At 48.7% G+C, this 15,312-nt stretch overlaps 1 protein-coding gene across 1 annotated transcript in view; it reads left to right on the top strand.

Annotated features, from left to right (window-relative positions):
- The first annotated feature begins 1,834 nt into the window (after positions 1–1,834).
- Positions 1,835–15,312, top strand: part of LOC144166179 (uncharacterized) — a 52,286-nt gene continuing 38,808 nt past the window's right edge. Inside the window, exons 1-2 of the mRNA XM_077695781.1 lie at positions 1,835–1,990; positions 4,179–4,295. Of these exons, the coding sequence (XP_077551907.1) occupies positions 1,934–1,990; positions 4,179–4,295 (174 nt within the window). The 5' untranslated portion in view covers positions 1,835–1,933. The remainder of the gene's footprint in view (positions 1,991–4,178; positions 4,296–15,312) is intronic.

Raw genomic sequence — 15,312 nt, 5'->3', positions numbered from 1 at the left:
CGCGCTTGGTAATTCATAAAAACACGGCATTTTGCGTCACTCCGCAAAGCAGCTGGCGGCAGTGTGCGGAGTTTTTATGTTTTTGTATATTATTTTTATTGTGTTCATGAGAACTATCGTAACACTTTTTACGCACAACTTGCTCCCGTTTTCTGTCCTCAAAAGTGTTTCGCGAAAAATTTACCCCGCGCAATGAACGCACCCCTAAATTTACATCAAATTTTCTGAAAAAAAAAGTGCGATCATTACGCGATTAAATACGGTACTATGGACGCCCAGAAGCAACAGTTAATCGTACAATACGCCCTCCACATGTTCGGTAGGAACGTGCCGAATGTGATGTAGGTCCAATGGAAAATCATTATGCGGTGTTCGCTGTAAAACGTCCAAAAAGTGCACCGCCATCACATGTTGCATGATTTCTGGTTGCCTACATATTGTTGCAGTAAGCGCACTACGGTACTTCAAACTCTTCATATTACCGCCAAGTTTTAATTGTAAGAGTACCGGAATGTAGCTTAAAAAGAAAGACTGCCCGCTCTGGAACTGGCATTTTTGTGGCTCACTTTCGTGCATACGTCTTGTCCTGGGCCTCCAGATACCGGGCTCTGTAGCGTGGTTCAGGGGAGAGGTTACCGCATATATTTACGTGAAATGGTGTTCAGGCACTGCATTGGGAAGAGAGCAGAGAAGAATCGCACTGACAGCCCTACTTCTTGCCGGCTGGCGGTGTTTACGGGATCGGCGCCTGGTTGTGCACGCGTTCGTGGCATGGCATTGAGAGAGAGAGAGAGAGAGAGAGAGAGAGAGAGAGAGAGAGAGAGAGAGAGAGAGAGAGAGAGAGAGAAAAATTTATTTGCCCTTTAGGCTAAGGCCTCATCATTCCAGGGGGCCACTGGATTTTTTTGATAGTTGGTCTTCCACTTCCAGGAGTCTTGCTGGGAAGGCGGGGTGCCTATGGTCTTTTAGACAAAGCCTGCAAACGATAGCTGTTGCTCTAGCGTGGCCGGTTCAGTCAGCCATTCCCTGCGGATACTGCTTCTGTCTACCTTGGGGCACTCGTGGCATTGAGGCATTCGTGTTTCAGACGTTCACGTGGTCTTCTCCGGGCAGGCCAATGAGGAGGTGTCCTCTTTGACTTTGAGACGCTGTGCCGGGTTCGTTTGTCTTGTTTTTTGCTTTTGTTTTCCTTCTCTCCGTCTTTCCAGCTCGCTTCCGCATCCTTTCTGCACACGGGCGACACGAGAAATCACGACCAACGAGAGGCTGACAGCTGACTTAAAAAAATGCCCACGTGCGTGCGACTTCGGTGAACATTACAGTACCAAAGCTTTTTTTTTATTCTGTTGCAAACATAGTGCAATGATTGAAATGCCCCTTAAGTGCGCTTGTTTTCCCAAACGTTCTGAAAAAAAAAAAAAAAAAAAAAAAACGCGCGATCACGTTTTACAACCATACACCAAGAGAGCGTAACAAAAGGATAAAGAGAGGGTGCAGCTATAGCCGCTGAACGGGCTAAACCTCTACCTGCGATATTGAAATTTTCCGCTTCGAATCGGCGCCTGGTTAATGAGACTGCGGATTAATTTAGACCATCCATATGAAGACAATAAAGTGTGATAGCACGTATCAAATCCAGCGATCTCCGTTTGAGTGCGTGTGTCCATTAAAATAAACATTTTTTACCTTCCATGGTCTTCACAGAAACAATTTTTCTCCCGCCACCGAAGTTTATGCGGTGCGGCTGACAGTAGGCAGCCCGTGGTTCGTCCAACCCATGTTTGAAAAGCGCGCGGCCGTCGTGTGCTTCGCTCCCTCGCCGTTTAGCGGCGCGGCGTGCGCGGTCACGTGACCCACGCCGTCCTTCAAACTCGCCGTGAGTGGTTGTGTCGAGCGAAGCCGGAGTGCCGTCGACCGAGTGGTGCACGCACAAATGTCGGAAAACAACCCGGACAGCGAAATGGAGGAGCCCACAGCGCAAGAGACGAAGGTGAGCGACTCCGATGGCGGCGGCCGAGCGGGAATCGCCGCCATCGGGCGGCATCGTCATGACACCGCGACGCCGGCTGCGTTGCGCACCAACAACAGGCGACCGTTTCTCGAACGCCCGACATCGTGGTCGCTCCGCTGGGCACACGTGTCGTACTTGTGCCGATGCCGCGCGACTCCCGAACGCTCGTGGAAACGTCTCGCAGGTCGGCGTACCCCGCTAAGGGACTCCGACTCGACGCAGTGGGCACGATATTTCGAATTAATTCCGTGGTTCGGACAACGTCCATAATGGCGGGCGATTCGTGGTGCGGGAGTTTGACGAGACCATGGCGCCATCTTCCGCGTCCGAGGCAAAGTTCCCCGTCGTGTTGTCATGGCTACGCTTCCAGAGCCGCCGATCTGTGGTATTTTATCTACGGGGCCGGCCGAATCGGTTGCCGAGACCACCTGCACCACAGCGTGATCAAGTTTGCTTGTAGCGAGGCTTCGATGCGCGCTTTGTGTTTGTCGCGGAAGCAGCGGCTGTATCCTGTCTGGTGTGGGCTTCCCGCGCGCACAGTGCAAGTGTGCGGCCGAACAAGCGCGGCGGATAGCGCGAGCCACTCGTCAACTATGCTTTTTCGCTCATGGCAGAGTCGCGCAGGTGTTCTCCGCGCGCGTGGCCTGGCCCCTGGGGAACCCGGTCTGGATGGGAGTAGAGTTGCCGCGCTTTGTGCCCGAGGCTAAGTCCGCGGTGTTTACATTCGCCGGGCGATGTTGCCGCCAGATTGGACGAGGCCCAACGCGTCGCGAAAAGTTGCGCCAGCAGGAGTAACGTTCGATTAGTTAAGTGCCGTGAGAGAGAGTGAATGTGATCAACACACACGTCAAATGCCGTTTTGAAGCTGATGAAGGAAATAAAAGGGCTTCGAATAAGCAGAAAGTGATGGACTGTAGTACGTCATGCGAGTTCCGCGCTGGCGGCTACGTTGGAAGAATGTGACGGCCGCAACTAGTGCTAAATGGCGCATTCCAACGCGTGCGCCGACTTAGCGCTTACAAAAATATAAAAACAGCTCTTACTAGGATAGTTGTCGGGACTGTGCCAAAACTCGCGGGATAAGTAATGCGGGGTACGCTTATTTCATACAGCGTGTAGTGAGGCAAGCTGCTCACAGATGGCGCCACATGATAACCAAAGGGCAGCTGCTCGTACTGGTTCTTGCTTTGGGTCTTCCGCGTTGCAGTGCCCACCTCAGGCGGATTGTTGAGCGGCTGGTTTGATCCCGTGTAAGCGACCAATGCCATGATTCTGCACAGTACAGGCTGTGTTGCGAAAATTGCCTAGAACTTGCACTTAGCAGTCGTAGTGTACCAAGTCTCAAGAAGTCATCCATCAGCACCTTGCTGCAAAGTGTACACTGAATGCTGGAGAAAATTAACTGCATTCTCAACTGTTTGGTATGAGGAATCTGCAGGAACGTTTGTTTTGGATGGCGTACAGACATAGTTGGTTTTGAAAAAGCTTATGGTCCTTGCGTAATCCTGCATGCACTTCAGTTTCTAACACTGCCACCATTGTTCCTAATATGTTATCTTCGAGAAATAGACACCAGGAAAAGGTTGTGGCGTCTTTGTGGTGGTCCTGTTTGTAACGAGTAAGCCAGTATTATGATAATGACAGTTCTCAAAGGGGATGAAACAAGGTTGAATTTATGTAGCCAAGCTGCCCCTTGTGCAGTGTGACTGGTGACATTGATCACTTCATTATGAACTGCTCCAAAACCAACCCTGAGCGGGCAAACTTTTTTTTTCATAATCTCCATAAGTTAGGAGTGTTCCATGCTACATCGGAGGACATTATTTTTCCTAGGGACCACTGGATTGTGCGAACAGAGGTGTCTCATCTCCTCCTCGGATTCTTGCAGTCCGAAGGACTAAGTGAGGTGTGGTGACATTGTGTGCCTGTTATTTTAGGACTAAGGGAGGTGTGATGACTTTGAGAGTCTCTGATGTGGTATTGGGGACGATTAGGCGGAGCTATGCAAGGCTAAGTCCGCCTCATTCAGCAATACTTGCTACTACTACTAATGACAGTTCTCGAGTTATAAGCTTTCCCGACAAACTGCATTGTACTGCCTCTCTCTCTTCTGGTGGTGCCGAGTATGGTGTTGACCTTTCTCTTTTCTCTGTCTCCCCCCCCCCAGCGGGCAGAAGAGGAGAAGCCTGCAGCAGCACCGGCAGCAGACTCCAAGGAGGAGGAGGAGACCAACGGGGATGCTGCTCCACCCGCTGCCAAGAAGGCCAAGGCGGAGCCGGCCAGGGTGAGTGCCGAGCAGCAGCAGCATCAAATGAAGTTCTAACACGCTTGCACAAAGGCAGTAGGTTCGAGTTGGATGTAGATACTTGCTCGTACTGAAGTACACAAGTAGGGTTGGTAAAGAAAACAAAATGGTGCGCACAGAACATCTCAGCCGGGTGTCTCGAATTACCAGGGAGCTTTATGAACTTTGGGAAGTTTCCTGATGGTACAAATATTGTCGCATAACTTGGGCCTTTTCTTGTTAAGCTAATGTAGAAATGCTGGCTGTTGTTTCAGATAAGTTCTAAAACACTTGCACAGTCGGTAAAATTCGGCTTGGACCTAGTGGATACACACAAATAAAGAAACACTGGGGAGGCAGCGCTGCGATTTTTTTGACATCACTCGTAAGATCCCTGTTCCTACCTTGCTGCATAGTTGGCTTGCAGTGCGCAATGTTTTGCTCCAGATGTGCTTCTGATATGCATTTTTGGTGTTATTTCTTGGTGCTTGCAGTTAGTTCTCAGTGTGTGAATCGTAATTTTATCTCCTGAAGACTTGATGACCCTACCGTGTTAGGCTGCCCATAAATAACTTGAGCAGGGTAGTGTATTGTTGGGTGCTGCAGAGCCGGATGTTAATCAACGAACTTGATGATGCTAAAGAAAGGCAGGCCCACTGTGAATTGACAAAAGATGAAGAATCCCGGTTGCAAATACGGACAAACCCGTATATTACGAACTCGGATAGAGTGAAATATGCTCCATAGCGAAAATTCAAAGTTATTCCGCCATTATGCATGTAAAATGTATTTTTTATGGCTGGTTAATTGTTAGATATATCGAACTCTGAGCTCTGCAATTGGTCACCAGACTCATGCCAACGTTCTGTGCTGGCTGTGCCTAGCCTCCGGGCCACCGCCCTGCCCGCCCGCGCTAAAGTCCATGAAAAGCAGCAGCAGCGGGAGCAGTCTGCGCCTTTTGCCAGCCGACAACGATGTTTTTGTGACGGTGAGCTTGCTGGATTCTGGAGTAGTTGCTGACTTGATGGCGTCTGGTGCCGTTGCCACTGACGAGCTGTCACCGGAAGACAATCGTTCTCACCCAGCGGTGCAAAAAGCCTTTTCTGCTATCGATGTGCTGCGGCGATGCTGCACTGAAATACAGGGAGGTGGGCTGGAGTTTGTCGAAATGTCGGGTGTCGAGAATGGGATTCTCATTACGCGGGAAAGCAGGAAGAAATGGCCCAGCTCTTGGTTTCAAAGTATTCTGCGCAGATTTCCGCGCAAAAAGCCAAGAGGAAGTGTATTTTTCTCTGCACTTATCTTCCCCTACCTGGCCTTTCGCATAACTGAACTTCTCATCACTGGGAACGCGGTGAGCGCCATCATGCTAATCTGATTGTTGTTTCTTAGGATGCATAGAGCGGTCAAGTTTGTGCGGACCATTTGAAGTCGTACGTTGACATCAGGAGTTTGTTACAAACCAAAGATGTCACCACAATACCAATAACGAGGTCATATTTCATACTTTGTAGCTACTAAACTGCACACATTCTGCAAGATGTTTTGAGGCATGTGATGATAGACAACCATGGCTTCGATTTGGGAATGGAGGCAAATTTAAGATGACCTTTTTATAGTGGTTTTCGATACGGAGTAAAATGCCCAACCTACCTGCAATCCGCCTCTTTCACAACCCCACTGCGCATGCGCAATCCCCTAGTGGCCAAGTCCCTAAGCAGTCCGGTAGGGGCAGCAGACGACATTCCCCACAGCTCCCGCACAAGCGGGAAGGGGTCGTGGTTGTATTTACATCGTTTGATTTTTTGTGTGTGCTCGTGCGCGGAACAATGCCCACAACTTGTGCTGCGTTCCGCTGTAACTCGGAGTGCCGAAAAGGGAACGGTGTCGGCTTCTATCGCTTCCCGTCGGCCACACGCGATCGGCTACGGCGGCTTGCGTCGCTCGCGTCGGCTCTGGTGATGGGAACTTTAGGCTTAGCAACCTGGCGGATATTTGATCGCCGCTATCTGTGCAACTGCGAATGAGAATCCGCAACACAACTTTTCACTACACTATCATCCCCTTTCTCGCATGCAGAACTCTATTTAAGTTATAACTGCCGTTTGAGCGATCGGTGATCAAGACATCTGCGTAGCCTGTTTCGATGCTTCCGAGCAGGTATCGCCATCTCTCGGCCGCTCGGCGCACCGCGCGCCGTGGCGACCGGTCAGCGTAGGCTTGCATCGCGGCACATATCTGATCGCCGCTTTTAAAATAAGCCCTGACAACAATCCCTAGCACAATTTTTCACCACACTAACATTTACTTTCTCGCATGTTGAACTTCTTTTTAGCAATCAGATTGATTCAGAAGAGCAGCGACAAGTGCGGTTGCTACCGTGGTCTGCGCCGGTGCGAGCCGCTGAGTGTGCGGAGCTGGCAGGCGCGGCCGGCGTGTGCGCGGACTGTTTCCGAAGGCAGAAAACGCTTCACGATTGCTTGCTTTATCCATTTCTTGCGAACAAACGCGCAGAATTTACAAATTCAGCTCAGCGATCATCGTAGTTGACCATGGAGCAAAAACAGTGGGCGGAGCGACGCCGACGACGCATCTCAAGCGCGCATCGGGCCGCCTCAAATTCACGCGTACGACTAGTCGTAACGATCAGTCGCATGTGAATCGCGTGTACCAATCGTACATGTGTCCAGCGCTTAAAGGGGCACTGACACAAAATTTTGAAGGCGAGATAACTTCGGAGATAGATTGGTGGGAACACATATACATCATCTGCAAAATATCAGCGGTGAATACAGCCTAGAACATATTTAAAATCAATTTTGAAGTGTGCGAAACGCAACCGAGCGGCCAGCAGAGGACCACGCGCAAGTGTAAATAAACAACATCCAAACACGTCACGAGTTTGTGTTTGCCGCTTCCGCACTGCCGGCTCGCCGCTCCAATCGGAGGGCCGGAGGGCGGAGCTTCTGCTCTCGAGAACGAACGTTGGCGCCGATCGTTGGCGGCGGAGGCGCCGTGATTTCGTTAGCTCATCGGGCAGCTGGCCGCGACCAAAGTTCTACAGCGATTCCAGGCACTCTGTTTCTATTACTGTTTATTACCATTGAATGCGGAAACGTGCCGGAGGCACGAAAAGCCCACTGAGCAAGCCGCACGGTAGCTGTGCAGGCGGCGGCCACGGCCGCGAAGTGGCCCACGCCGGCGCAGGTAGCTCGAGTGATATATTTGTTACCGCTGCACGAAATTGTCCCCAAGTCCCGACCATGGTGGCTTACATGAGAAAGGAGTTAATGATGCCATGGCGGGTTGCATTAAAAATTGTCATCTGCACCGCTTACGAGAGCGGCACTCGAATATCCGCCGCAGTGCTAAGCCGAACACATCTGTAGGCGGACCTGTAGGCAGACCGGCCGGCTGCTCCCAGCGCGCGTCTTGCCACCCACCGTCTCGAGCGTCGCGCGTCGTTCGTTAGCCGCGGTAGCATTTGCACTCGCAGCGCCTGCGTCACATCCACGGTCGCTTTTTAATTAGGCGCCTCACGAGATCAGTACGGGGGGGCATTCGCAGAAACTGCCGTCGATGCGGATTCGACAGTGCTACGGCGGCTCTGCTCTGTAACTGTGATATCCCTCCGACGGTCACGTGGTCAGCTTTGTTCACACAAAATCCATCGTTTCGCGGCACTCGCTGAAACCGAAACTGCGACTGGCCGCATTGAAAATGCCTCTAATTAAACAACCGTCGCACGCTGAAGCAAATGAGGTTTCTACAGGTTATTAGTAGGTCACTAGCTACTTATCGCAACAAAAAAAACAAGATGCAAAATTTTTGTGTCAGTGCCCCTTTAAAGGCACTTTGCGAACTGCCGGCCTTTGTTGAGCTGGCGATCGCACTTCATGCCAGACGATTCCAAGTACTGCTCGCTCTGCTACTCGGACGGCACACGCATCTGTCCGAGATTTCTCTGCCAGCCCTCATTCAGTGATAAGAAGCCGCTTGGTATTATGTGATGACCAGGGGCTGTCATCTTAAGGCGTTATAACACCAACACAGAAGAAAAACTTCGTGTGCATGACCCTAGCGTGTGCATGACCCTAGTCGTATTTGGGATTTTTTTTTTTTCAAAACTGAGTTTTTTTTTTTTCCTGAAAAGAACCCTAGGTATCCAGTGCTGTGTACGAAAGGAGCTATTTATAAATTTTTCGTCCAAATTAGTAATATCGATCCCATACCAGTCCCACTTCCCATAAAAGCGCCACGAACTAGTCTGGCGTAAGGGCTGGGCAAGAAAATGGATAGTGAATTGTTCCTACTTCATCTGTTTTTCCTAATGTCAGATCCAGTTGTTTAAATTGGCCTGAAATTTCGCCATTGTTAGGGGAAAAAGCAGTATTTTGAACTTTTGTTTATATTTTGCTATTACCCGCCGCGGTGGCTCAGTGGCTGAGGCGTTGCGCTGCTGAGCACGAGGTCGCGGGTTCGATTCCCGGCCGCCGCGGCCGCTTTTCTGATGAAGGCGAAAAGCAAAAACGCCCGTGTGTACGAGATTTCGGCGCACGTTAAAGATCCCCAGGTGGTCAAAATTAATCCGAAGCCCTCCACTACGGCACGCCTCATCGCCTGCGTTGCGTCATCGCGTTAAAACCCTACGATCAATATTTTGCTTTTAAGGTCACTTTAAACTATTCGTTTTTTAGTTTAGTTATAATTTAACGTATCGAACCTGTTTGTGAACCGGTTCAAAACTCAGAACCGGTCCTTCGACACGTAATTTATTTGAACCGGGACTGGGTTAGAATGAAATAAATTATTCCGAACTCGAACCGTAACCGATGCGGTATTTCTGCCGGTTTTGCGCACTGCTCTAAAGGATCTTGGCCAAGTTACTAGGATAACTATGGAGTGTCATGAAGTTTTGTCCAGCTTTGCTGATTGTTCTGGTGAAGTCGTGAAACATGAGCCTTCTCTTGCGTAGGCTGACAGAAATTACGGAGGCACTTTCATGTGAAGTGATAGAGTGAAATTGGAAAAAAACTCCTGGTTTTACAAAGGGCGCTTGCTCAGTCTTCTGGTAGTAGCTGCCTCAGCACTCGAACGTGGTACCTTGGCTGGCATTGCTGCTTATTGTTATTCTCTCTCGCATACCAAATGTTATGTTTACTCCTGTTAAGGGCATTTAGTACTTCAATCTTGTGCTTTTTTGAAGCCTTGCTGTAGAGCATACCCCCAAATGTTCTGGGAAATCTACTAATGAGGGTTATGGGCTTGCATCATGGTTTTGCATATAAGTTTCACGAAATATGCTCCGGGAAAAAATGTTTTAAATGCTGAACACTTAGCTGCTGCTGGCAATACCGTGCACCATCGATTGCAGGACATATACTGCATGTACCACCCGAAGCAATGTATCTTCTATCTTCTGAGGGGGGCCGTTTTGTGAAGTTTAGAAGCAGGTGCAAAATTGGCTCTAGAGAGTTCAGTTTTGCCCAGTCTCGGGACACTTGGTTTCAGCAGCTTCCAATTTAGGACCAAGGCAATCCCGCACCTCTGGCTCTGTCATGCAACACTTGCCACAGTGGTACTCTTCATGTGAGTGAATTCCACACATTGGAAGTCAGTAACATGAGTTCAAATATCGCTTGCTGTTATCATAGTGCAGTCAAGAAAAACTTTCATGAGATACAGTTAAAACCAGGTCTATTGAAGTCACTGAGAATCGCGAATTATTTCGTTAAAGGGACAGACAACCGATTTTCGTCGAGTATATATTCTCTATCCCAAATGAAAGGGCATCACTTAAAGCACCTTGCCGAGAAACGGTTTTGCTGATAACGCCCTAGAACTTTTTAAATCGAATTTTTTGATCTGCGAGCCATATGTGTCCCTCCCAAAACTAATGCTGGCAACCATGACATACAGTAGCTCGGCAACATACTTTTGTCTGTATGCGAAATAAAAAACAATATTTAAAAACTTGTTCCCAGCTAAAAAAGTTTGAATCGCGGGCTTTCCTGTTCCTTTATGTATTTTTTCAATGCAACGGTCTATTGTGCACGTATGCGCCATCTGTTGGGATAGACGATAGGTAGAATCTGGCTTCACGTTGTGGAGGCGGGAAGTTCGATTCTCCCCGGGTGGGAAGTTCGATTCTCCCGACTTTTTTTTTTTTTTTTTTTTTGTTAAGCTGCTGTTGGCGTATTTGGAAACTGAAATCAAATATTTCGGCAGAACAAACATGTCTGCCTTAGGCAGAATCGTCAAAGCTCCTTCACTGGGTCTGTTTACTGAACGCTGCCGTTGATTCTGGGCATGGAGGCTCAGTTAGCCACACTGGGAGCAACCCAGCGGCGGCGGGCGGCGTGTCTACAAAAATTTCAAAATAATGCTAAAAAATACATATACAATTTACGTTTGTGCAAATACAAAAGGTTTCCTATACGTAAATAAACATTTAGGCAGTTACAGTAGCTGCTACGTTTGCAGGTCACGTGACAGGGACACATATTGTAGTGTCAAGTTTCGACACTACGAACCGCCACCCTTCCGTTTTCAGGAAGTTTGCTGCCAAATTAAAATTATTTCTGCCAGTTTGTTTAGAAATTGCTTGTGGTTACCGGGCTATATAAAACACTGGCTTTCATATGAGCTAGAGAACAAATACGTGACAAAAATTGGTTGTCTGTCCCTTTAAATCAAGGACTTCCGTAAAATCGGGTCTGTTATTTTACAAGCAGTTGATTCTATAAATTTGATGTGCAAAGGGAGGCCCGTCCCTGCAGCTACTATGACATGGTAATTGCCGTGGCACTCGCCCGCTGATAATTTAGCAATGTGCTTATCCGCTTTGAAAATAAGAATGAAGTGCTAGGGGTTCAGAGGGAAATTAATTTATTTCCTGCAAAACAGCCTGCAATTTTTTACAGCTCGTACTTGATTAGCATTTGGCAGACCGGCTTTTCGTAACATTCAAGTGCGTTCCTGGCCCCGGTTCCTTCGTGAGGAGCCCCAGCAAAACGCCTGAGCAAGTCAGTAGCATCCATAACCTGGCCTGGAGCAGGCACAGGAGCTTCAGCAGCAGTTTCAGGGAAGTCGGCATCCTCTGACGCCTCTTGTGTGCCGGAAACTTAACTGTACGATTTCTTCGTTTGAAACCTCTGTCGTGTTTGTGTGTATGTCGGCACCCAGATAGTCATGGAAGCTCCCAGCTCTTTCGAGGAACTTGGTGAAATTTCTTCTTCTTGCTAGTGATGAGGGCTTGCAAAATACAAAATAGTTCGCGAAATCAGGAATGGTGCTGAATCTATTTCGTTAGTTAGAGTTCGTAAAAGCATTGATTCGTATAGGCTCCCCTTCAAGGGAATCCGAATTTGTTCGTTAGGTCGGGAAATCGTCTGAGGGAATTTTGACTGTATTCCAAAATGCTCATTCTAACGTAGCCATCTCAGGTGCATTGGCTGCTGTTAGCATTGTCAGCCCAGCCGCATAAATTGCCTAAGAAATGAGACGCTTGACAGCCACTGGGGGAAAGGGGGGGGGGCACAATATGGAACGTATCACATCTCCCGTATTGGTAGCGGCGTGAGTGCATGTTTGCGAGAACAAAGGTCGCACAGGGTCTCTCTGACATCTCAAACTTTGTGTTCATCCTAGGATAAAAAAAGCTCTGGCGCATTACAAGCAAGGCTGGCCTGCCACAGAACATTGGGATGACTGGATAGGCTGAGCTGGTTGTGTGCATGTTCTTGAATTGGGGTGCAACAAACAGCGGTGAGACATGCAGGTGCGGACTTTTAACTGAAGTCAAACAAAGCAAGCATAACTCGTGACAACAAATCCATGAAACTGTCATGACTACACTGCTAACGTATGCTTACAAAGTGTCCAGATAGGTGGTTTATTTGGTGTGATAGCGTGACACAAGGGAAGCTTACGCGCTCTTTTGTTTTCTTTGCTGTGTTCAGCGCTTGTAGGTCTTGTCAATGACTCGTCCTTGTGTGTTGTGCTGTGAATTCAGGAATGGAAAAACAACGTGCCCAAGCGCCGACGTTAATTGTGCACACGAGCCGTGCTGTCATTCATTGCAGGCGACTGTTCTTAAGTTGGCTTTCATTTTTCCAGAATTATTTGCCCGTGGAGCAGAGGTTTCACTCCTGTACGAAATATTTTCCTCATTTTTCCCCTTTGCGCACCTCAAATCTAATACCTTTGTATGATGAGAATGTCCTTTACGATGTTCTGTGGTAATGCTGAAGGCCCAAGAAGGTTTAGCAGTTTCAAAAAAAGAAAAAAAAAGGCTTGGGAGTTCCACTCATTCAGGTTTGACCAGCAGTGGAGCATTCTGGATTATTACAGAAGTTTCTGAAATGAGAAACTTTGGGCCACTGCAGAATCTTTTTGAAAATAACTAGTGTAAACTAGGTTGTTTTACAAATCAACCTCTCGTAAGACAGCGTACAAAGGTTTGGTCTATGTGGTCACGGCAAACATAAATTATGTCTACTTTAAGATTTTACTGAAGAAAGCGAGTATTGCATCCCCCCTTACGAGAAGTTTGCCCACAAGTTGGCAGGTATGATGATCTTGCAGACGAGCATTTGTCTCGTGTTGAGTCATTTGCAGACTGTTCCCACTTGAACTGATCCCGAATGCAGCATTGGTATTTGTCCCACCTTTCGTAGACAAGATTTGCACAGCCAATTTCAGCTCGCGCCATTCCACGACAAATGGCACGACATTTTCCCCTCTGCGGTGAATGTGCGGAACTGCCGAGTTTCACATCGATCTTTTATTGTTGGTTTTGTCGCTGTGAAGTTGTTAATGGGACACCAAAGATAACCGGCAAGCTTGTTTCAAACGAAAGGCTGAGCATCTCGCAGCCCTCTTAGCATCTATGGTTGGGTAAAAGGTATCTTCGGACTGCTGAGTAACTGCTTAGTAAAAGCATGTTTTCCTTCATTTTCATTTCCAACAACTGATGGCAGTTTGCTTCACAGTAAATCATGAGCAAGTGAGGCGGCGGAGTGGTGTGGCGGCAACCAAGTACTAGTCCACCTTGTGCCAAGCAGCTTCGTCAGTTCAGGCCTAATTGGTCGTGCTTTTATACAATCCTGCGCACTTTGATGCTCCGTACCACCAAGCTGAAGCTTTCTCGGTGGAGCCTCTGTGATATGGTGTGCTGATTCATTGAAAAAAATTACCGAATTATTGTTACATTATGCGAATGTTGGCTGGCTCTTGATGTTGGCTTAATCTCTTCATGGGCTGCCTATTTCCATCTGACTATCTTGCATGCCACACATATGCAGCATTGACAGTTTCTGTTTGTTGGAGGTGAGGGAACATTCATCAGAAAGGTGGAAGTAACGCGCGCATTTAACGGGTGAGCTTTTGATACGGGATTCTGCTCATTCGTGCTTGCATCCTTTCGGAGCTTAACGTCGGAGTGTTTGTGTGATGACCCTTTCGCTCACTTCGTTCTGGTTCTTTTGTCTACTCCAAAAGTCCTGCATTCTTGGTTTTTACTAGACGTCGCCGCTTCCTGAAGGACTGTTTTGATTTTCTTGTGGTTTTGTCACAGAGGCAGTCAATCACAGTGGGCCCTTGTTGACGCCACTTTGGTGTGACGGTGGTTACTGTCCAGGAGCGACACTGGTCTGCCCTTTCGGCTTTTTGTCGTGAAGGGGTAGTGCTAGTTGTTCTTTTCGCGTGAACTGACTTCAGCCAAGATTCTCGTTTACGAAAGGTATCCACAGTAGTAAAAAGTGCACAGTTATTGGCTCAGTTTGCAACATATTGGTTCTGGACTTCATTTTGTCTTCTGATGCCAAAACACAACACTTCCACTTGCATCACATATGCTTGTGGGCATGTATTGTAATATTTTTCGTGGTATAATTTTTCCACTTACAGGGTGTCTAGTGACCGGGAAAAGTCAGGGAATTTTGCGCCACCGGGAAAAATCAGGAAATTGTCAGGGAATTTTTCAATCAAGTAGTATCAGTCAGGGAAAACCACTTCGGGGCCTGCCCACAGTTTCAGAATAGGGGAAACTAGTGTTGGGGGCCCCCAAGAAGTTACCGAACGCAACACGTTCGCGCGCGACGAAAGCGTGAACCGCATGAAACGTTTTCTGGTTTTTCTGCAAGCGAAAACACGGCGCACACGCCTGAGGCGCGCTGACGCCGCCACGAAAACCACCCGCACGGTGCGTGCCGAGCGGCAGGCGCCGGCAACATGGTGGCTGCACCTAAGAGGGACCTTAGCTGCACCGGCCGCGGAGTAGTGTGGGAGCTCCAACCACCGCTTCTAACCGCTCTTTAAAATGCTACTCAAGGCACAAACGCACTTGCTTGTGCAGGAAATGCGCCACCGCAGGCACGAAATCGTCGACGCGGCCGTGAAAATACCGCGCACGAATCGCGTGCAGAAACTCGCCGTGCGGTTCACGCAGCTCGCAGCTGGCTTAGGTTGCTGGTTGCACTTGCGCAGAGGGGCGATGTAGGGAGTGCACAAATCGCACGCACAACGCGCTATTTTTTCAGCGAATTTTTAAAGTCCGCGTTTTTTGGGAGCTAATCTTGAAAGAACTTCTTTCTTATGACATCCGGAGCCAGAATTACCTAATCAAAATGGAACACGACATGGTTTAGCGTGAACTGCGTGGGGCGTTTTCTGCTCACGAAAATGCACCGTGCACGTCACACGCTCTGACGCTGCCGCGAAACCACCTGCACGCTGCGCGCGGTGCTGCCGGCGGCGGTTTCGACCGCGAAGTGGTGACGGGAGCTCGAGCGACCGCTTCTAAGCGCTTGCCCTCTAAAGTGCCACACAAGGCACGCACGAAGTTGCTTGTGAGGTAAAGGAGCTTATAATGTGGGCGAAAACGATACTATAAAACATCATCCGCGCCGCTAGTGAAAGCGCCCATGCAATACCTGCCGGGGTGGTAAGCCTCAACATCTGTGGCGGGGCCATCCGGCTGTCACGAGAGCTTCGAAACTGCCGCCATGAGGCGTGC

This window comes from Haemaphysalis longicornis, unplaced genomic scaffold (genome assembly GCF_048455015.1).
Source record: "Haemaphysalis longicornis isolate Haplotype H1 unplaced genomic scaffold, Haemaphysalis longicornis Haplotype H1 scaffold_16, whole genome shotgun sequence".
Classification (NCBI taxonomy): Eukaryota; Metazoa; Arthropoda; class Arachnida; order Ixodida; family Ixodidae; genus Haemaphysalis; species Haemaphysalis longicornis.
Note: the sequence above shows the minus strand (reverse complement) of the source record. Positions and strands in the feature narration are given on the sequence as shown.